Raw genomic sequence first — 24,224 nt, 5'->3', positions numbered from 1 at the left:
ACGAATACCTCACGCCATATCTTTTTTCATATATTAAACACAAATCGTTTGACCTTATAGATTAATAAATTTAGGTGAAGATCGTTTTTGGCAGAACCAGCTCTTCATAATAAAAGCCATTAACTGTTATTTAGTGAAGCTAAATGCAAGCACATTAACCTTCATCCTGCGGAACAACTGAACAAATAGAGTGCAGGCATTTTATGGCTATAAATGAATAGAGAATATTTTTTAGCGTCATAGTAGGTAGAGGGAACCTTGAGTTAAGACATTCCCTTCCGATTGCGTGAATGGCGAAACTTAACGCCGCGCTTTTTACCTCTACTGCCTGTACACCAGAGTGAAAAAATAAAAATATTAATTCGTTTTCTCGAGTGGGTATCGAACTAAAGGTATCAAAGGTATTAAGGTATCTACAGCAATATGCGGGGTAGGCAGAGAAAATCTTATACATTATTACCTTACATTAATTTTAGTATAAAAGAAAACCTCATCTTATAAAGTATTTAATTTTAATTTAATTACAGAATTATTCCGTTTCTCCTATGTGCGGGATACAGCGTGAAACTAAAGAACCTTTCCTCGTGTAAAAATCGAACCTGTAACCATCAACGTTAGTGGTATATAGATACTTATCACTTCCACCTAACGTAATGAGGTTTCTCGCATCCTCGTATACAAATTGAAAAACTCATTGAAACTGATAACAATTTCAAAGTTAAATGCTTTTTAAAGTGGAGAGTAACCTACATTTTATTTTCTGTGTTATTTAAAATATTACAATACTACGTTGTTTTCAATATTATCTCACTATTTTTTGCTTGAATGAAAGTAATACAATCAAGTAAGTACTTACTCTATATTAAAATGGAAATAATAATTAAAAATAACACTAACAATTTTTTTTCTGATTATTTTTAGATGCAAAATAATTTAATTGGACAAGACATAATTAACACGTCATGCCTCCAGAACTCGCAGAAAGTGGGGTATGGAGTCTCTTAACTTAACCCTAGGTTCCCTCTAAAGAAGGATTTAAAGAATAATTATAATTTACTTATTATATATTTATTATAGAATAGCTTACCAGTTTTACCTACATAAGCGAACAGGCGACTAAATACGTAACATTGCATCAAGTAGTAATATGACTTACTTTAGTTTTTAAAAATTTTTAACGTACTTTTAAAAGTTTGCTTAACTTAACACTTAGAAAGCTATGTTTTTTATAAAAATGTTGTCTTTAATGTCTAATACAAGTTTTGTATTTATGAAAGCTATTTTTAGAAACCCTTATAAGGTCACTTTGCTGTCATGATTTCTTGAAAAAATCGTCTTTCTACATTTACTTAAAAAAATAGGGCAATTTATTTAAAAAAACGAATGTCTCGACACTATAAACAAAACAAGGGAAACAAAATGAAGTTTCGCATTTATATAAATCGATAAAAATTGCCCTAAAACAACCACAAACCCTACATGTCCAATAAGTGAAGGGAACGAAAGTAGCAATCCACGCCAGATGTCGCGGCGTGCTTCGAATGGTTGAAGACTGTGGAAATCGAATTGACGACTGACCTCTTTCCACTATGAATAGTAATGACCCTACTTGGATATCGCACGACTCACACGAGACTCACACATATCAAGAAAACACCAGCTTAGTAGGCTATACGTGTTTTACAATTAATCGATGTATAAGTATAGAGTGCCAATCGACTAGATTTTCCTTCACGATATTTTAATAATAGAATTATTGCTTGGCACCCTGGGTGGTCCAAACTAATATTTTGCTAAATTCCTTATATTCGAATAAAGATATATATTGCTTTGCTTAGACTTCCACTCCTCTACTCGTCTAATATCTAACATTTACATATATTATAAATATTACCCCACTAGGATTGGAACCTATACTTACTAAGTTTAAACCAACGCCATGTCCTAACTACGCGAACATCGAGTTACCTATCCTAGGTAGTTAAGTAAGGTAAGTTTTTAGCTTCCCGCCGCTTCAAAGGAAACATGGGTTCCTCACTTTCCGCCAATTTCCTTGAGAAGGAATCGAACCCTTAACGTGTTTACAGTCACGCCAGTTCCTCTGCGCTACAACGAATACTGGCGACAAGTGCTAATTATTTTATAATATAATTTAGAAGGTTAACTAGCAATATAACAAAAAAAACATTGGCACTAGGGTAGCATAGTGCTTCTAGGTCTAAATTTAGGAATATTAATATTGAATATTTGAAATATATATATGTACGTGATTTTAAATAAATTAAAATATATCGTCTTATTACGATTCGTACCTTTCTACCATAGTTATGATTAAAAATGGTTATGACCTTACAAAAACAACGAAGTGAATCTTTGAAAAAATTAAATAAAATCCGGAAATAAGGCTTCGATCAAATGAATTTACGAACAAATTAATTACTTTTATTAATATCCCATTCCAAGGCAATTGATACGCATGGCAACAGATAAGAATAGGGTCAATAACCATTTTTAATTAAATTCACACTGCGCTATCTCAGCAAATCAATGAATATATTAACACATTTTATTTAAATATAATACATAAATAAGAATATATTTTTTATATACATATATCCATACCTATATTATAAATTCGAAAGTAACTCTGTCTGTCTGTCTGTCTGTCTTTTACGCAATCAGGCCCAAACCGCTAATTTAATTGTGATAAAATACTCATATAGAGATACTTGAGGGTCTCGGGATGAACATAGGATACTTTTTTTCTTATATTTGTAATATTTTCGATATATACCAATATATTAAAATACTTATTAATTTGACATGCAATTTATTCCGCCATGTTAATAATAACCGTCGCGCTGCGACCGTTGCTGAGCAACGATTTGCAAAGTTTGTTGCTAGAAAACGTCACCCAATATGACCTTGCTTAACGCATCTCTCTATTGAAAGCTGAAAATAATTTCATAAATATATTTAATAAATATTCGTATAGTTCAAACGGGCGTAGCCGCGTTCGAGTCCACTAGTTTTATATATATGTTAGAGACGTGTCTATACAATGAAATCAAAACCTACATTCCTGGTGGATGCGTAAGAATGCAATATAAATAACTAAAGTTGATATTATTATTTCAAAAAGTATTATATTATAAGAAACGTTATCTTCATTGTTTTCTCGTTAAAGATAGAAGATATGTATATAAAATAGTTACTTCATCGTCACGTTTCTTGCGGGAAACTGAATACATAGGAAAAATATTGTTTTTCCATATTTATTTACCTATATGTATAATTAAACTGTAACTCATCGCTGGCTGTAGGTACCTTCATAATATATATACATATATATATATATAAACTCTATCAACTGTATTTGTATGTTCGTATATAAATTCCAAGTTTTTTATCTGTTTGGCAATAGTCCAAAAAACGGAGAGAATTGTGAGATAATAAAAATATAACTACAAGGAGCATAATGTTCTGGAAATGTGTTTATGGCACTTTTACTTACCGTATGCTCGTCTCGGCAAAAGGAGTACAGGCCGCCCTCCAACCAGGTGGACCGACGACCTCAAGAAGACAGCGGGAACCCGCTGGATTCAAAGGGCGCAGGACCGGACCGAGTGGCGAGCAATGGGGGAGGCCTATGTCCAGCAGTGGACCTTAAAACGCTGATAGATAGATGCTCGGGTAATACATACTCGTATGTATATATACGCGACATTTTATTACCATTACTATATGAAACATTGATTGGAACCTAAAGGGAACACCACGTATAATAAGGAGACTTTTGCCCAAATAATTATGTAAATTAAGATTAACCAGCCTGCTATACTTATACGAATTCCTACAATACGTCTAGACTTTTTCATTAGCCAGGCCTTTTCTTCAGTATATTTTGTCGTCTTTTCTGTTATCTCACGGACTATTCTCATATAAAACGTATGCGGGTACTGCCTTCCTTTGTGCCGTGAATAATGTAATCTTGTACCGCGATAACAAATTCTTATACTGCCTTATCTTAAGAATATTATAAGCCTAAGCTTTTCTTATAAAATTTAAGTAAACGATATATCTATCTATCTATATATATAAAATCGAAAGGTCACTCACTCATCACGAAATCTCAGAATCTACATGTGCTAGGAATTTCAAATTTTGCATAGGAGTTATTTATAGGACGTAGGTGCTCGCTAAGACGGGAATTTGCAATATTCGACGTCTAAGGAGTTGTTTTTGGGGTTGAGAGTTTGTATGAAACTTTGTTACTGCAAATGCTAGGAGTCTCAAATTTTGCATAGACGTCACTTATAAGACGTAGGTACTCATAGAGACAGAAATTAATAATAACGTTGTTCACGCAGGCAAAGCCGCGGGCGGGCCGCTAGTAGTAAATAAAAATCGAAGCTTAAGCCTATTACCGCTAATCTCTTAAATATTGGACATAAGTACCGTTTCCTTTAACCTTCATTGTCTACGATCCTATTAAATTTAAAGGCGGCTATCGATAGTCTTTTAGTGGTAGTAATTAGTGACTGTTTTATTGTTCTTTACAATGTTAGTATTTTGTAGAAAAGTATTATTCCCTTGAAACTCCTTTCACATTTAGCTTTCACTTGTTATTTGTATTTGAAACACGTCTTAGGACAGGTAAAGTAGGTAGCAATCGGTGATTTACTCCAAAAAATAGTATATAAAATATAATTACAATATAAGATGCAGAGGCTTAAGCGACTATAAAGGAGACAGGTTGTAGATTCGATTCCCAGTCGACAAAATAAATTATCGAATATTTTCATGTCCTCGCTTAGGTGACGACGTAATGCCTCGAAAATTCTTGTAAATATGGAAGAAGAAGTAGTACCTAGTTGTTATAATTTGCGTTTGTTAAATACTATTTTATTATTATGAAATCATTTACTATCATTAATACATACGAAAATTGGACTTTAATATACAAGAGGTGTAAAATAAATAAAAACTAGAAGCTATCTTTTTAGGTGAATACAAGTCAAACTAAAGTTATAGTATTAACGAATATATTTTGCCACGCCAAAATAGAGCTTATGACAATGGAATATAGTTAAAAATAAATTGTATCTATATAAATCGATACACTTGCAGATAAACTGTTATTTTCGAACTGACACCACCCCAACGCTTTCAGGAGTTGTTTGAATTTTACAAAAGCTTCATATTGTACGCCAGAGACTTTTATCTCGGACTGAATCCATTCTTTGTCTGGATTTATTTTAATTTTTATTTAATGAGGTCGTCGTGGCTCAGCGGCACAAGGGTGTGACTGTAACGCGACGGTTGTGGATTCGACCCCCACTCGAGGAAGTCAAATATTTATTTACAAAACGCAATGCCTCTAGAATTCGGCGGAAAAGTGGAGAACGGAGTGTTTTAACACTAGGTTCCTTTTCTACCTACCCTGTTGTGTCCGGGATACAGCGTGTAGCTGATCTGATTTTAACGAGGCCAGTAATGGCGTAGCGGCCAAGTGTGTGACTATAATCGCGAGTGGTCGTGGGATCGTTCACCATTCGTCATTGGAGGTATTGAAATATTTATTTAAATATATATTTGCATTTCTTCGCCCTAGTGTCAAGGCAAAAAGGGGTATACCGCCACTCAACACGGAACTTCTCCAAAATTCCTGCCTACCCTGCTGGAAAGGCTGTGAAGCTGTTAAATTTACTTAAATATTGTGAGATATCTTTTTAAACAAACACCATTAAACTTATTTTACGAATGTATTATTAGAAACAAAAAACAATTATAAAGTTCTTATCTATTTGCCTGCTTATTAGAGCGTCAAGCAAAAAATTGAAAAGATTTTGATGAGACTTTCACTTCCAATTTTGCTGAGATTTTTTTGAAGATTGAATTAGACCTTGCAAAAAACATTGAATCCTTTTACTTTTTTCTAATAGAAAAGTAATATAACTATATATTTCTACTAACAGGTTGTAAACGTTTGCAAAAATACTTTATAACCAACTGTTTTTCAATTTTCTACTGCAACATTTTATTTTTAATTAATGCAAGATACACTCGAGTAATAAAAAATATTTTTTTATAAACGTTACAATTTCAAGATTGTAACGCTAAATGTTCTTCTCATTTTAAGCCGACTTCAAAAAAAGAGGAGGCACTCTCGTACATAGTATTAAAACAAATATGACAGCTACTATTAAACTCTACCCCTAACTAAAAATCCTCATTTAGAAATAGAAATACCTAAAACTTATCCCTACAGTACTCACCACTCCCACAGATGCACCAGACAGTCGAACATCACGCAGCCATGTTCCGCACTTATGCAGGAAGCTGGTGCCGCCATGTTGTACTCGTCTCTGTCCAAACTCACCGCGAGATTCATTTTTACTATTGTTTCTATGACGATTACATCTGGAAAGAAATAAACAGAATAACATAATGTCAAGACACTTTGTTCTATATTCTTCACCTGAATTAAAGACATGTTGATTGGCAATCAGTGGTAGTGGAATCTAACCCAAAAACAACGCTTCCCACTGTGCTATGATGAATGAACTCTATTTAATATTTAACATTAAATATGCTTACTTTTACTTGTATATGTTTATAATTATATAATATTTAAAAAAGTATATTATTAAATTTCATCTATGTACATAACTCTCTTGCATTTTATAACTTTATATATTTACTTGGCTATCGACACACGCGCGGCTTCGCCCGCTTAAATTTATTGTTAGGTTATAGCAAAATTATATTTTTTTTGTCAGCTTCATGCTGTATCCCGTATATAGGTAACCTAATCGTAGTGTTAAGACACTATTCCCCACTATCCACTAAATATTAAATATTTCATCGATCTGTCTAGTTTATAGTCATACGCTTGCGGCCCTGCACCGCAACGGCCTCAATATAATAATGCAATAATTATAATTTACTTAAGTAAAAGTCTATAATAGACGTTTAACTATAGTTAAAACATATGAACTAGGTTACACACGAGTGCCCTACCTAAAGACAAAGAGGGCGTAAGGACAGTTCGTATCATAGCATTGGAGATTAACTGTTCCGTATAGCCTTCATGTCAGTACGATTGATAGTTTGAGATAATTTATTAAAGTCTAACAGTTAGAATTTCAGTATTTATGAAAGTAATGCGAATTTATGTAAAACCTGGCGTTGAGTTCAGCCACTCAACACTGAATCTCTCGAAATTCCTTCCTTCCCTCTGCTTCCCCTACTGTCTGTGTGATACAAAGTGAAGCTGCTTTTTATTTTATTTATGTAAAAAATCTCGACTCAAAGTTTATAAAAAAGTAAATCCCTTATATTTCAATATTGAGTTTATTAATATATGTCGAGTTATTTTACTTAAGCATCAAAAACCATTTCTTCGCTCTGGTGTCTAATGCCTCCAGAATTCAGCGGAAAGTGGGGGACGGAGTATCTTAACACGAGATTCCCTCTGGCTGCCCTCACGTGTGCAGGATACGGCGTGAAGCTGATAGATTGTGTACCTATTTAAAACAGAAATATTCTTCAACAAATCAACTATCGCCTCTCGAACTATAAAGTGACCTACATACTAGAGTATAGAGTGGACAGTATCGATTGTCCTCGCCTCGTACCTCAGTGATGACATTACCATTAAACTATGATTGGAAATATTTATATGGATTATTTATTTTGCTCATATTTTATTTTATAGAAAATTACATAAAATATGTATGTAATTTCGATGTAGCTTAGAAAAATTGGTTAAGTGCGAGAGGTACTGAGGCCCACTGATGGTTCCGTACCAATTTCAGGATGCATACATTCAGTACATTTAGTACATGTGCACTCATTTTGTATGAAATGAATCACAAATAGGAATTTGTAATGATTTTTCAAATTTTAAATACGTTTCTTATAAATTATTATTTATGTTGTTAACGTCTTTGTAGGAAGAAGAAATATTTTTCTATTCTTAACGTCAAACAACACTTAATAATATTTTTGCAAGCATATTTGAGCAAGCAAGACAACCTAGTGATAAAGTTCTCCGTTCTCTATTTTCCGCAGAACAAAAAAAAATAAAAATATGAATTCCTAGTTAATAATATTTCTCTATATGTGTTTTCATAATAATAAGAATAGTAAGAACAGATACTTGCTTTAATTGAACACTTAAGTTCAGACTTCCTTAACAAGGAAGAAAAATCTCTTAAACTAACAACACGTGGCGAAGACTCAAGAGGTTACTTGTAACACTTTTCTTAATTAAAGATACTCCTTTATATAGTCCTGTATTTGTTAGTATAATAACGAAAATTTTAACTTACTACTGATTTATCTAATCGTACAGCTTCACGCTGTAACCCGCATATAGCAGGGTGGGCAGAGGGAACCTAGTGACGACCTCAAATAGATTTCTGAATTTTTAATTGTTAAAATGTAATATTAGATATGTTAATAATTAATATTAAAATCAGTATAGAAGATATTTGAAAAAAAAATCAATTAATTTTATAGGATACGAAATATGGATTACATTACTAAGAAGAATAAAATCTAACTGATCCTATTTAAGATTGTATTCTAAAGTATCTATTACCAGTTGCTTTGTCTTGATAAATAAATCGATGTATAAATAATATTTGAGAATCGACAGTAATAATTTTATTAATATTATTCTATCATCTCAAATTCATATTACCGAAAAAGATCGAATGTAAGGAATTAATAATTGGATTTAGTATTAAAAGAAAATTTTAACTGTTGGTAGGTACATATATATTTGTATAAATGTATTAAGATAATATAGGTAAGCAAATAAAAAAAAATATATAAATATACTATAATTTAATTAAATTACTCTTAGAAACTCACACTCATGGTTCAAGAAGGATGTTATGTAAACTCAATTCATTTGGAAAACATCAATGCTGGCAAAATTTTCAGCCATTTGGAGCGGAAAATCGCTGTTGTGAACATGGGTGTAATACTTTTATTCTACCAGACATATAAAAAAATATAATTTTTAGGGTTGAGTACCACAAAAGGAAAATATGGAAACCTTATAGGAACATGTTGTCTGTATCTCTGTTTGTCAAAGCTTATGATAGGATTTTTCTCTTGAGATCACGTGGAGATATTCAAGTGAATATTGAATGTTTAAAATTCAAAATTAAATTATTAAAAAAACAAAAAAAGCTGAAAATTGGAAATTTATAGGTAGGTTTTGCATGAAAAAAAAACATGTAATGTTTTATGCTTATATTTGTAGTTTTATGCTTATATTTGTAGTTTTATATACAAAATGACATACGCCTGTAGACTTAAGTACCTATGTCAACTTTTATAAACTGAACTTTTCGCTGACCTACAATCCTGAAATTGGTACGGAACCCTCGGTGGACAAATCTATCTCGTAATCTATCTAAATCTTAAAGAAAAGGAGGTTAACAATTCGACTGTATTTTTTTTAACAAATTTTTGTACAAAGTGTTACAAAATTTAGTAAACGAATAAAAAATAAACGACAATTGTATGTAATCTTACTTAATAAAATCCCACGACACAGAACCTTCAATACTTGTAAACATAGAGGCACAATCATTAATCAATTATGGGATTATTAAAAACCCATTGAATTTACTAGGGCGATGGCAATTACGCGTACGGTATAAGTTAAAAGCTATCAGTTGATCGAGGCGTGCAGTGAAAGTGTCCCCCCATCAGATATCTTGACTCTACTCTCATGGTGACCATAAGCTTATGTGAAAATTATATACCTTTAAGAATATTCAAATTTTTATCAAACGTTTATTTGTTTCTGTTATAGGAATGCGATGAAATAGAAGAGTTTAATGTAAAACGAAATCGAAAATTTCTGATTTCGCTAACGATGTTCACTGTAAACCAATTTCGTTATTTTTAGATATCTACACTCATTTTAATGGTTTATGAGTGATGAGCTATAAAATATTTACGTATACATCTTCATGTTTTTAGTCCATCCAGCGTAGGCAGAGAAAACCTGGGCGATGAAAGGCACTGCCGATCCCCATTTTCCGCCGAATTCTGAATACATTACGTATTGAGTGAACGAACTTCACGCTTTGCCTCGTAGCTGGAGCGAGGAAATTAATATATAAAATATTTTATTTCCTCGAGTAGGAATCGAACCCAAAACAAGTACAAACGATATTACTTTAATATCAATTGTTACGTAATAATTTACCTACTTCCTAAAAGAAGTGCCTGGTACGGAACTTAACACGAATAAACAATAAGTTATAAACTTAAAGCTAAAATTTTAAACTTTTTCTTAGCGCACCGTTCGTACCTGACACTATACTATTTAAATGTCTATTTAAATAAAATATAATAAGGCAATAGCAATAATTAATGATCTAGTTATTTTTGATACTTTTTAGAGACATTTAAAAATTAGTAGGTATGTAGCGAGATATGAACCCGCGCCTCTTGGAAACTGTTCAATCGCCACTAAACCAAAGCCAAAGCTAATACGAAAATTTGATTTTCTTTTAATATAATTTTTTAAATATTTTTCTAAAAAAGTATTTTTTTTCCTATGTGTGGAATAACGCAATCACCTTCACGGTGTATCCCACACACACAGCAGGGTAGGCAGAGGGAACCTAGTGTTAATACACTCCGTTCTCCATTTTCTGCCGAATAACACTTTAAATACGTTAAAACTAGTAAATTGTTCTATCTTTTATAATATCTAAAACATTTTTTTTCAATATTTTTTAATCTAAACTTCATAACAATTTAACTTCAAACGTATTGTTCATAACAATGTTTCCCTTTTAATTTCACTTTCAACACAAAAAGAATTTACAAACTCGTTGTCACCCATTCCGGCTGGTACTTTTCCCCATTGTCGTCATACAACTCTGAGTACTATTGCCAATGTCGATAAACAGCTTTCCAAGATTTAAAGGGCGTGTGTGTTGCATATTGACATTGCTCTCTGTTTACTTTTCTATTTAACGTTCTAATATAACATTTATATTTAGTTTTTAAATAGGTACAGAAAACGGGTAACGTGTGTTTTAACACTAGGTTCCCTCTGCCTACCCTGCTGTGTAGCAGACTTTTTTTTAAATAAAGAAGAAAGAAGCATTAAGATTTATTTAAAACCCTTATATATTTAAGCATATGAACAACTTAAAATCTAGATAAGTATAAAATGTGAGCTGGATGATGTGACGCAACGTACAATTAGGTTTAAGCCAAATTGGGTGATAAATTAATAAGTTAAAAAATATTTCTATCAAAAAGAAAAACTTCGGGTAAAATTCTTGCTTTCAGTTAGGCACATCAAATACTACGCAATTGAAGCCATCAATTATCTATGACAATTATTTAAAGCTGCTAAACTGATATATAATAAAAATAACAATTGTTCATAGAATACTGTCCAAAACTAATATATAAACTAAAAAACCTAGATACGGTCATCCTTCTAGCAATTTCTTATCTCATAAGTCGCTACTAGTCAGGCACATCTCAACCCTCCAGCAGCCCCTTGAGAGGGCATTTCGGCATTTAGGGGAGATCTACAAGGTCAATGACCATCTTATAATTTATCTTTTAGGCTTTTAATAAAAAAGAAAAAATTTAGAGATTTGCAATATATTTTTATGATATGTTATAGGCCAATAAAACTGTCATAGCTTTTCTTTATTTAAGTAAATTTCTTTAAGTTATTTAATATAATGCTTACACTATTTTTCATGTAAAATCTTAAGACCGTAGTACTATATAGGTATATAGTAGCCGTATAGTAATACTATACTACCTACTTACGGAAGAACTCATCAATCAAGGAGAACATGGAAATAAAAATCATGAAAATCTCATTTTCTTTGATTAATTCATTTATTATGTGCTAACTATAAGTAGGTCATAACGTGCCAATAATTATCAATGTATTACTTACCCAGTCCTTCCTAAACGATTTTGCGCCGCAATTATTTATGCTAATACAGCTAACAGTACACTTTAACATTAACTGTGCGACTATAAATTTAAAATATTAAATGATATATACACAAATTTAAAAGAATATAGGGAAATGAAAAGAAATAAAGGTTTTTTTTAGTGAAATATCGCGATATTGATTGAGCGGCGCGCGGCCGCGCGGTCTGTCACGGAATGAAGCGCCGGGGTGCGCGCGTTTTCCTCGTTTTCCCGCCATACGAGGGGTGGGTTCGGAAATTTGCTTCAATTTGCCGTAATAGCAACGTTGTTGCTAACCATTTTCACAATACGAGCACAGCTATTAAACCTCTTTAGTTTTTTAGCGGTTAGCAAAAATAAAAATCTAATAATTAAAAAAAAATCATAGTTTAAAAAATTTGATCATTATTCATGTTCAATTATTATTTTAAAAAAGATCTACCAGACTAGAAAGTATGTAATACTTATTTTTTAACTGATTCTTTTTCAAGAAAGAAAAGTAGGTAGCATTATAGCTTCTAAATGCAAGTTATTTTAGATTAGAAATATTGGTATGTAAAAAAATTCTTCAATATTTTTATACGCAATTTATGTATTAAATACTTAATAAATTTGAACCAACACTTGTCAAAGTTGGTGTACTAGGTGTTCTAAAATCAATGACCATGACGAAGGGGTAGAAACATGGGGTGATAATATAAACAGAATACAATGCGAGGGGTGAAGTTAGAAGTGTTATGAGAACAATATTTATAAATTCAACAATAAAAATTCGATTGACACAATTTAACTATGCCTATAATTAATAATATGTATTTGATTTACTGTATTTCCATAAAATATTAAAATGGAAAAGCGAGCTATATCATTTATACCTACTATTTATAAAAAAAAGGTAAAACATGATATACGTATATTGGTTAGATATATTTGCAAAAATAAAAAAAAAAAACAAATATTCGGGCTACCGTCCACTAGTTTCTTTCGAACTACTGGATAGGTTTGAATGACTTTTTCTACTGTGCCTAATAGTTATCACTAATATATAAGCACAGTCAGCTGTATTAGCATAAATGATTGCTGCAAGTGAACGATACAATGCGTGGAAAATGGAACTAGCATGTCATGAGGCCCACGGCCATATGTGGGCAACAAAGTTAGGTTTTTTAAAAAAAAATATGCCACTTATATCTTTTACCACTGCCGTCCACTAGAATAATAAGTTCCTCGTAATCCTCGATCGTGATGCGGAATGTTTAAACTCATGTACTTAGGTGCTAACTGTTGAAACTTACAAATTGCATTTTTCTACTAAAATTACAAAGCTGAAAAGTTTCATTGCCTGAGCGGTAAAAGATAGTTCATTTATCGAGGAAGGTTACGTTGGCGGTGTTTTGGTTGGTAGGTGTTTAACGCCTATCCTAGGGTCTTAAATAACTCGATCAGTTATTTCTATTTGAGCTAGCGGGCGGAGCCACAGGTCAAGCATATCACAAAGGCCATAAAATATAATATTCTAATAAATATAACTCTTTTAGTAATAAACATTTTGAAGTCATCGGTTATTGTTATAGAAGCACGCCACAGTCGTGTTGCAAGGGAAATGAAATTGGCCAAACAAAAGTAAGTGTAGCGCTCCATTTTAGCGATTTTGTGCAATTCAATATTTCAATTCCATATTCAATTAAATTCACACTATCAAAACGAATATTTTTCTTATTTTTTTCTTAATTGCCTGATTTTGCGATGACAGGCGCAAAATAATCTGAGAACACGAATGAAATGAAGCATTGAATTTTGAAGGGTATTATTAATATGAACTAATAAATTTATGATAAATATTTTTCTTTTCATGGAAAAATAAACAGTTACAAGTTTTATAATTACAAAATTGACATTAGACGTTACATTTTTACGGTTGGTATTCGCATTTTTTTTTTCTTTTCACACAGATTATAAAATGTACAGTTAATAAAAATTTTGAAGAGTGGTTATGAAAAAAAAAATCTGCACAATTGAGCCACTATTACCGATGTTATTGAATGACTCTTATGTCAACAGTTGTGGGTTCAGTTCCCATTCGGGGAAATTAATTATAATATATCAATATTTTGAGACCAATCGTGGCGCAGGAACACAAAGTGTGATTATACACGCGAGTACAAATCTTAAATATTTTACCTTTACTAAAGTAGGAAATTCTATAAGATTTTCGATGTAGCTTGAGGAGAACGTATAGCTTTCAAAGCAGGTCAGAGCGCTTGGACGGTTTTCAAAGGGCGCGGGTACAAAACCCCCCTACGTTCGAATTTTTATCTTTTCTAAATAAGTATTTATCTTTCCTGTAAAAATCTGTATCTACTACTATACTATACTTCACATATTAATCATGCAACTACAGCTCTCTTCTTTCTTCATAACCACTCCTCAAAGTTTTTATTATCTGTAGATTTTATAATCTGTAAAAGTTAAAAATTAATGCGAATACCAATTACCAACCATAAAAATCTAACGGCTAATGTCAATTTTGTAATTGTACAACTCGTAACGGTTTATTTATCAATGAAAAAAAAATATTCGTCTTGATAGTGTTCATTTAATTGATAATGAACCCGAACAATGATATAAGTGCAGAAGTTGCAGAACTTGAGAATAAAATAACAAACCATGAGGCTTATGGCAATTCGTACGTACTATTTTATTGCATAAATAAAGTTCTATGGAACTACTTACTAAATGTAACTTATTGCTGTTAACATTTTTTAAAAATTTCTTACAGCTATAAGTGGTCTGCTAAGGATTTTGAATTGGGCTCGGCTTTAGGACGGGGAAAATTTGGTCAAGTTCATGAGGCAAGAGAAAAAAAGACTGGCTTGTTAGTTGCAATTAAAGCGTTGTTTAAATCACAAATAACACAGTCTTCTTGTGAACGACAAGTATTGCGAGAAATTGAAATACAGTCTCATTTGAAGTAATATATTTTTACATATTTTTTGTATACAAATATATGTTTATATATGGTACCTGTAAATGACTAACTAAGTAACTGTAATACATTTTAAAAACGCACATTAATTTCTTTTATCATAATTAAACTTATCAATTATTTGACGGAGGAAACTGAATGTTAAAAAACTTCACACCATGTGTAACACACAATATTCGTCACATTACATATTGTCTATAAATATGTCTGTGTAGGCGGAAGGATTACACGCAATGCCTTCAGACTTCGGCAAAAAAGTAGGGAATGGACGACCTTGTGATAAGACTTCTTAACACAAGGTTCCCTCTGCCTACCCTGCTGTGTGATGCTGAATGTCGCAAAATACATTAGTGTTGCTCCAAATGAGTGTCATGATACCTTAATATCTCACCAATTATTATTATGTAACTAAAACTATTATTAAAATTTATCCTAAAACCTGTAGGCATGTTTGTTTAAACAAGACTAACCTAAAGAGTGTAATATTTAACTAAATTCTAAAATTTCATGAATATGTCACATTCTGTTTCCAGACATCCACATATACTTAGATTACTCACATGGTTTCATGATGAAAAGCGTATCTACCTTGTAGTGGAATTTGCTGCTGGTGGTGAATTATATAAGCACTTAACTAAGTCACCTAATGGACGTTTCCCAGAAAATAAAGCTGCAAAATATATATATCAGGTATATGATTATTCTTGAAAATAGTACTTGAGCGCAGTCATGCACAGGAGCACAAGCTGGGAACTGTAAAGGGTGGTTGTGGGTCCAATTCCCAATGGAGGAAATGAAACAAATCCATTTCTTTGGTCTGGTAGTGAGGCAAAATGTAGCATTGAGTTCTGCCCTTTTCAACATGCATACCTAAAAGTTTTTGGGAACACAAGTGTCTTAACACAGGTTCCGTTTTCCTCCCATGCAAGGTGCAGAATACAAAAAAATTACAAATGGTGTAATTTTTCTTCTTTAGTTTTATCCATATAATATAGGCAGAGCCTAGTGCTGAGTAATCCCCTATTTTCTGTCTGATTTTTGTGACAATGCTGTTGTTTACCGAGGAAAAGAAATTGACTTATTGTTTCAGTGGAAATCAAACCCACAATTGTTGCTTTTAAAGTCAGATTATGTGCTGCTGCCACAACAGCCTTAATAGTTTTTAATTAAAAAGTAGCTATGATTAATGGAATATTTTGAAAATAAAAAATCAGCTTCACACTGTATCCCGCACACAGCAGGGTAGACAGAAGGAACCTAGTGTAAACATACCGTTCCTCACTTTCTGCCAAATTCTGTGGGCATTGCATGTTGAGTGGTAGAACTCAAGGCTGCACTCTTGCCTCAACACTGGAACGTAAAAAAAAATTTCATCTCCTCACAGTTTTACAGTCACACCTTGTGCCATGACTATCCTCAACTTACTTATATAATATTAATTATTTCAGGTTGCGGATGCAGTAGAATACTGCCATCAACATCATGTCATTCATAGAGATATTAAACCTGAAAACATTTTAGTAACATTTAATGGTGACCTTAAATTAGCTGACTTTGGATGGTCTGTCCATGCTCCATCAGAAAGGTTTGTTAATAAATAATATAGTAGATATAGTTTAAAATTTAAATATTAGTTTTCTTTTTCCACCAAAAGGTTAGGTGTACCCTAAAGTTAGTTATTCCACATTGTTTCCTGCTTTCCATCCAATTTTTAAGACATTGTGTGTCAAGTGGTGGAACACAATGCCTCACTTCTTAGTGTGGAAATGAAAATAAGTCATTCACCCAAAAGGCAATGAAACCCACAACTGCCTGCAACTGTTAACTTGACAGTTTTTTGTCCCTTTCCTCCTGCTGAACTATGGCATTTTGCTTAAGTTTTTTTTTTAGTTTAATGTATATTTATCTGTTTTTGCTTCTTTATATTAATTTTTTTAGGCGAAGGACAATGTGCGGAACACTTGATTATCTGCCACCTGAGATGATTAGAAGAGAAGTATACGATGTATCTATTGACCAGTGGTGTATAGGAGTATTGCTGTATGAATTTTTGGTGGGAAAACCACCATTTGAAAGTAGGGATCAGGATAGAACATATGCAAAAATTCTCTCAGTAGACGTAAAATATCCAGAATATGTACCAAAGGGAGCTAAGGATCTCATTTCTAAGGTATTATTTTAAATAATTACAATAACATAAAGTTATAGAGGCTGTTGTAGTACAGCAGCGACACATCTGCTTCCTACTTGAGGGAATGAATTATTTTCATTTTCTCATTCCTCAACACCACTCTCTCCTATTAGATTGGGGAATTGAAAATTATTAAGAAAACAATAATTACACGAAAATATTTTTCCATGGACAATCTTTATTATTTAATACAGAAAATTGTGGCTGCTGCAATGCACAGCATCTGTAAATGCCAAGATAGTCATGGATTTGCTTCCTCAGTGGAATGAATTATTCTGATTTTCTTGATCTGGTAAAAAGATAAAGTCCCCAACACGCAATATATGAAAAATTTTATAATCTAATTTCATTTTTATTCAAATTTCAGCTTTTAAGACCTACAAGTACAGAAAGACTGTCATTAGATGGAGTGAAAAAACATTATTGGGTTCAACAAAATTATAATGATAATACTAGCATGTAAACGTGTTTTAATATATAAGTGCAAATAAAACAAAATAATAAAAACGTATGTGAGCTGTATTCTCACACTTATTTTCAACCAATATTAAAGACGAACTTGCTTTTGTTTTCGATATATTATGTTTTAGTATGCAGTGATAATATGTTAAATTAGTTTTAGTATTACTTTAATTTTTTTATATAAAAAAAAATAAAAAAAAAAAGACAAAGCCAATTTTAATAGTACCATGTAAATATGTGTTAATATATTAGTACAGACAAAACAAAATAATATCAACATATTATGTGAGCTGTATTCTCACATTTATTTTCAAACCATATTAAATACAAAATGTTAAATTAGTTATTAGTATTAGTTTAATTTTTTTATCAAAAAAAAACCATAATTGTAACATGTAAATGTTTTAATATTTATTAGTACAGATAAAACAAAATAATAAAAACATATGTGAGCTGTTCTCACATTTATTTTGAACCCATATTTATACGTAAGTTTTGTTTTCATTAAATATATTATGTTTTACTATGTAGTTACGATATATTAAATTAATTTATAAATATTATTTTTACTTTGACCTTTTACCTCTAAACTAAGCAGTTATCTCCACCTCAGTTTATATATTTATTACTAATATAATCCATTTTGTGTATTAATTTTATTGTTTCTAAAATAGACACTTTTTAAAATAACCTTTTTTATTAATAAAATCAACATCTTAATATACAAGCTTCAAGCGTCAGCGCTCCTTTTAGGAGAACAGCATATAAGGTAAGGTAATAAGCAGGTAAAATATTTCAAACACATACGTAAAGAAATAAATTTATCAAGATACCTCAACAGTTTAGACGTAGGATTTTTTTTCATTTCACGATATTTATCCATACTTGTATTGCGTGTGACACAGTTACGCATAGATACCAATAACATAAACACGCATAAAAATACTACAAAAGGTTAAACAACTTTTAACTTTATCGCCAATACCTACGACTTGATTTCGCAATGAGGCGTGTGCGGCGGTGTCCCTTTCATAGGTTTATGTTTGCGCGCGTCGTCCTTAACAAATGACGTTTTATTCTACGAAAATAATTTAATTATTTATTTTTATTATTTATTTAATTTTATTATTTATTTTGTTTGAAAAAAAACTTAATTTTTGGGAAAAACATTGTATTAGGCTTTTACACCGTAGTTAAAACTGTGGTTTCCTTTAAAGTGGTGCTGACAAAACCACTGTATATTGAAGCAAAGTGATGAAAAATTATAAATATTAGATTTTATAGACTATATCCAAAATCTTTGATCCATTTCAATCCATCTTTGCAGATGCCGACTGGTTTGTATTCAAGTCCAATCCAATCCACATAGCCATTGTTTTCTATATGTTGAAGTATATATTTGTAATTAATTTCACCAAAAGTGTCAGGCTCATTCCTGTGAGGTACTTGAGCTATCTGTGAAAATTAATAAAATGTTTGTTCATTTTAGCTAATTTTACAGTGAACAAATTAATCTATACAAATAACTGACGGGTAAAATTTGTACAAAAGATGAAAATAAAAACATTCAGTCAACTGAGGGTGTATCACAGAGGTAGTGATTTAGACCACACAACTGAAGTAAAATTTCTTTAGCTCCATCTATATTCTTTTTTCTATTGCGAAAGATAATTGGCTATGAGAGATATAGAGAAAATATGTGATATATATGCACCTCTCTTTGCCCTGTATATATGAAATATAACTCTCTCAGTCTCTCTATTAATGACAAATTTATTATAAAACAAGTCAATCATGCAAATATTTTATATTTTAAATTACAGCTGAGCCATTTTTTATATAAATTAATAAAAAAAATTGTACCTGTATGTGTCCAACATAGGGCATCAAATTCTTTATATTGTAAGAGAGATCACCACATATATGTTGCAAGTGAAAAATGTCCAATTGTAATTTCAAATGTGCACTATCTATTCTTTTTATAATGTCCACAGCTGAAAAAGATTTTTGTATTTTATATTTGTGTTATAAAAAAACTGTTTCACACTTTTTCCTGAATAGTTGTTATAGATAGATTGTAGATTTATTCCAATTGTTTGATTTTTTTGTAACAGATAGTATAGGTAATCAATATGTACATAAAATATATGATTTTGTTAGGTGTTAATTCACATGGTGGCCAATCAAAAGAAACTTCATTAGCCCTTTGGTACCTATTGGTCTTGCTGTCTTATTAAAAATCATATCAAAATTTATATAAAAAAATATAATAAAACAGAAATAATAGCAGACATGTATAAATTTTCAATATTTTACCTTTACTAAAGTCACTTAAAAAATAATTAGGTACAGAATGTTGATTTATTGGCTCTATTACACCTACAATGTTTTCATCCTTCAGTATATTTGCAGCATATTTTAAATTATTTTCAAAAGTTTCCCAGTTTTTCACAGAAACTATTTCTATTTTGCCAGCCATAATGTGTATCTTTCGCGCCCCAAGAGCTTTAGCGTAATCAATGGTTGTTTTCAAATTATCTTTAAATTCATTTTCTTTTCCCGGCACTGCTGTGACTCCTAATTCACCTTTAGTTACATCACCTGCAATTGAACACGAAATATTAATAATATAAAGAAAAGATAACATTAAGTAGGGCTATTTAAATAAGTAAGATGCTAAAAAATACCTGTTTTGAGGTTTATCAACACTTGTTCAACACCGCTGGATTCTTTTGCTTGCTTGACCTCCTCTAATGTATAACCAAAAGGAAATCCGCTCTCTACAGCTTTAAAACCTGCATCTCTCGCAAAAATATATCGCTCTAACATATTAGAGGTTTCGGTAAACATAAAGGATAAGTTAGCGCAAAACTTCATTTTGAATTTATTTTTAAATTAAAACACTAGTTTATATTCCGGCAATGTAAAAGCAAATGAATTGAAATTAAAACTAACAATTAACTTATAAATAAGTGTATTGTATTTAGAACTTTTGTGATAACATTTTCTTATCATTCAATATTATCAAAACACTCAAAAAGTCAAAAATAGTTTCTTTCACTGTCATAATTGTGACATAAAATACCGCAGGCGCTAACCATAAACATAGATAAAAACAATGTTATTTTCTCACTTTTTTAGAAAAATATCGTAAATTGTTGATATAAGTTAAACAGTAGTAAGTGTGATTACATTCTTTATGAAATTCTATAAATATCAACAAACTTTAAATTCAATAAAAACTACAAAACGATAAAAAGTAAATATGATGTAAAGTATCATGCATGTACGTAAGCTTTTATCGGGGAAATATTATATTTTTTTTATCTTCATACTGTAACCCGCATGCAATAGGTAGTCTATTGTTAAGACAGGCCGTTCCCACGGCCACGCTTTGCCTCAATCCCACAGCGAAGAAATCAACACTAAATATTTCATCTCCTGGTGTGGAATTCGAACCTGTCGTGTTTAGTACGCCACTTGTAACTGACCTCAAAACATTTAGTAATCCTTCTTATAAATTTTAAATTTTGCGATTTCGACTATCAAACAGTGAATACCAACATAAGCTGAAATTTTAACAATAAAATTTATGAAATGTTGATAATTTACTGATGTTTTTTAATTCAACATTATTTTTGAAAAATACTATGTTTGCGTCTATTCAGGGAGGTTCGGTACCAATGTCACCTTTGATGAAGGACGTTGGTATCTGCCGTATTTTCAATATTTAGGTAGGTACTTATCCAAAATCAAAAAATCTCAATTAAGTGTACCCATTTTTATTCCTTCTCTTGATAGTTTAAAATATATTGGAAAAAAGGTTTAAATGATAAGAATTTAAATGTAATATTTATTTTCTTTTAATATAAACAATTTCAGCATTACTGTAATACAATACATCAAACATAATGTGCTTTAAATGTTTGATAGCAGTAAACTCGATATGATTGCAATATGTTATTATAATAAATTTATTAGGAAAAGAGCACTACCATATATGTTTGGTTAACACAAACTACGGATACTCATATAATACATGTGATTAATTCGTAAAAGTGGAATGAATATAGAATTGCCAACTTTGAGAGAGACTGAACTAAATACGCAAGTTAACTCAATGTATTTATGTAAGTATACAAATAAAGGAAAAATCTTGATGGTAATAGAAACTGAAGTAAAATGAATCTGGGTAAAATTTGAGCAATCTTTACAATAACTAAGTACTTTTGGCCAAATATACTTAAAATAAGTATACTTAAAATAAGAAAAGTTGGCAACGCTATTAAAAGTAGCTTAAAGCTAAACAATCTTACTGCATGATGTATTTTATAATCTGCAGTCAATTTCCGGCTTGCAGTTTGCAATCTTCACTTAAAGAGGTAATTATGGTTGATAATAATTATATAAATATGCTTTTTGATATTAACACAGCCATATTTTACTACGTTGTATAGTTACAAACTAAGCTTAGCATAATGTAAATATAAAATACTTAAACTATTTAATAATATTTTGTGGACAGTTCTTTCTATACTTGAAAGAATTGAACGATTTGAGCAGACTGTGCCAATACCCTGTTAAACATTTTCATCCTATTGATTTCAGTCATGGCAACCCTTTTGCTAACGGATATTTCAAAATCAGTAACATGTAACATCTAAACAGCCAAAGCATACATTTCCAATCTATCAAAATCTAAATTATTTTATTTTTACCCACGCTTATACTTAAAAAAATTCAAGCCATTGTTTACTTATTATAATACAACATATTAGTCTTATAATTACTCGAAACAACACAACATAGGAGCAATTTAATAATATCACTAAAAATAATCAGTACAATGAGCACTCGATTTGGAGCATAGGAATAGCGGCAAAACAAGTTTTATGCTTAAAAACTACAACGTACCCTACCGGACATACAACAACGGATACATTTGTAATATATAAATAATATTTCAGTGTTTTTTCTGATGATTAGTATTGACTTTTTTATTAATTCACAAAAATAGCTGCACATTTACCAGGCAATAAATATTAATAATCAATTAAAATTTTATGTATATGTCTGGCAACACCATTCGGAATTTAAATTTCACCACTCGACTAACCGCAAAGATACTGGAGACTTAGGTGATAAAAGGAAGTCGAATTGAATATCTAACTCCCCATCAAACTCGATTCGCCAACGTTGCAATATCTGTAACATATAAAAGAAATTAGTTGATTGAAATTGATTAAACATATATTTTAATTGCATCTACATAATGCACTCTTAACTAATTAATCTAATTAGTCTTTCATAATTGCTACTTAACATGACGGGACCGTAATAAGTATTTATTTTAAATACTTTAGAAATTTCGTGACGATTTTCTTTTCCATTTTAAGCATATATTTATTATTTTCATCCTATACTTTAAAATTTACATAACAATTGAACAAATCTTGTCCATACATCACACAGAATACAGAATCATTTTAGGTGTATGTTTAGGTTTATACACAGAATGTCATATAACGTCGAAAGAAGAAAACGAAGTTATGTGAAATTTTATATTGTGGGATAGAGTCTCCATTTGTGGGAATAGTTAGGTTACCTTCCATAGGTATATTTTAATTCTGTGCGAGAAAAACTGAAAGCTGCTTTATTATATTTTTAACGCGCTTTTATTACATAATTAAGTACCTTAGCCAAAATCAAATGTAGCTCTAGTTCCACAAAGCGCTTCCCGGGACACATGCGGCGGCCCCTGCCAAAAGGTGCAACGATGCTGGCGGCGTGAGGCTCGCGGACGTCTATCCAACGTTCCGGGAGGTATTCACTGGCACGCCAGAAGTTTTCCTCTCGACGACAAGCAGCCCCAGTATGGGCCAACACGAAAATCTGGAATATATTTATTTGGAATTGGAATTTTGGAGTTTTAATAATAATATGATTATGGCAATAATTACACATCGTGATCTAATTATATTGAGTTCAAATTAAAAAATATTAAAATTTTTATTCATTTATTATAATATTTCATTGACAATCATTATAATATATTTAATTTAAGTAAACAAATATTTATAGTAATTATAATAAGGCAATGCGCGACCTTCAATTCAACTCAATACGCGATACTTCGAAAATCTAGAGGTAGGGAACGGAGTGACTTAACACTAGGTTCTCTCTGCCTACTCTGCTATATGTGAGATACAGCAAGAAGCTAAAAAAATTACGAAACAAACCATAACAACCTTACCCCAGCAGGTAATCGGTGACCACCAATCGTCATCGGCGTGTCCAGGAGTCGAGCCAGGAATGGTGCGGTGGGCAAAAGTCTGAAAGCCTCATTGACTGCCGCCCGGACGGATGGGGCCGCACCCAATTCTTCAATGCGAAGTTCACCGCAAGTTGGAAGCTCCGAGCGAATTTTCTGTTGCCAATCTGTTCTCCCACTCAGAAGATACAGCAGAAAGACTAGGCTATTTGCCAGCTGTAAATAAAAATGTGTCTATTTGATTATGACATACAAAACTTAATTCAATAGAATAAGCAAATCATTTGGGGGCCACTATTTTCATTTAAACACGTTTATTTAGGTAT

General features: G+C 31.6%; 4 protein-coding genes across 11 annotated transcripts in view; 1 reads left to right on the top strand and 3 right to left on the bottom strand.

Moving 5' to 3' along the window:
- kmr (pleckstrin homology domain-containing family A member kramer) overlaps positions 1-12,180 on the bottom strand; it is a 56,824-nt gene extending 44,644 nt beyond the window's left edge. For 3 of the 4 annotated variants that reach the window (XR_014878259.1, XM_085190557.1, XM_085190558.1), the window contains exons 1-2: positions 11,969-12,179; positions 6,279-6,423 (exon numbers count right to left, since the gene is read on the bottom strand). Coding sequence is in view for 3 of the 4 variants with exons in the window: in XM_085190557.1 (XP_085046683.1) it covers positions 6,279-6,394 (116 nt within the window). In the remaining variant the exon portion in view is untranslated. Of the gene's footprint in view, positions 1-6,278; positions 6,424-11,968 lie in introns of all 4 variants that reach the window. The other variant, XM_085190560.1, reaches the window with a different exon arrangement.
- A 2,304-nt stretch (positions 12,181-14,484) lies between these two features.
- LOC146536292 (aurora kinase B-like) lies at positions 14,485-18,317 on the top strand. Of its 2 annotated transcripts, none has more exons than XM_085190562.1 (6): positions 14,485-14,674; positions 14,768-14,959; positions 15,508-15,664; positions 16,423-16,559; positions 16,913-17,049; positions 17,533-18,317. In XM_085190562.1, exons 1-6 carry the CDS (start codon positions 14,595-14,597, stop codon positions 17,607-17,609), a joined length of 780 nt encoding a protein of 259 aa, XP_085046688.1. In that variant the 5' UTR covers positions 14,485-14,594; the 3' UTR covers positions 17,610-18,317. The 2 variants fall into 2 exon arrangements, with proteins under 2 accessions (XP_085046688.1, XP_085046687.1); XM_085190561.1 differs by having other exon boundaries at positions 14,487-14,674; positions 16,913-17,144.
- Gip (hydroxypyruvate isomerase-like protein Gip) lies at positions 17,326-20,670 on the bottom strand. The gene is made up of 4 exons (XM_085190563.1): positions 20,315-20,670; positions 19,944-20,228; positions 19,491-19,621; positions 17,326-19,082 (listed from the first exon to the last, which is right to left on the bottom strand). Exons 1-4 carry the CDS (start codon positions 20,502-20,504, stop codon positions 18,906-18,908), a joined length of 783 nt encoding a protein of 260 aa, XP_085046689.1. The 5' UTR covers positions 20,505-20,670; the 3' UTR covers positions 17,326-18,905.
- A 796-nt stretch (positions 20,671-21,466) lies between these two features.
- Positions 21,467-24,224, bottom strand: part of shd (cytochrome P450 family 24 subfamily A member shade) — a 33,697-nt gene continuing 30,939 nt past the window's right edge. For 3 of the 4 annotated variants that reach the window (XM_085189912.1, XM_085189913.1, XM_085189914.1), the window contains 3 exons: positions 23,881-24,114; positions 23,322-23,519; positions 21,467-22,832 (listed from right to left, as the gene is read on the bottom strand). In XM_085189912.1, the coding sequence (XP_085046038.1) occupies positions 22,728-22,832; positions 23,322-23,519; positions 23,881-24,114 (537 nt within the window). In that variant the 3' untranslated portion in view covers positions 21,467-22,727. Of the gene's footprint in view, positions 22,833-23,321; positions 23,520-23,875; positions 24,115-24,224 lie in introns of all 4 variants that reach the window. The other variant, XR_014878240.1, reaches the window with a different exon arrangement.

Source organism: Heliconius melpomene, chromosome 9 (assembly GCF_056956725.1).
Source record: "Heliconius melpomene rosina isolate 202511_hmr_F chromosome 9, ASM5695672v1, whole genome shotgun sequence".
In the NCBI taxonomy this organism is placed as follows: Eukaryota; Metazoa; Arthropoda; class Insecta; order Lepidoptera; family Nymphalidae; genus Heliconius; species Heliconius melpomene.
Note: the sequence above shows the minus strand (reverse complement) of the source record. Positions and strands in the feature narration are given on the sequence as shown.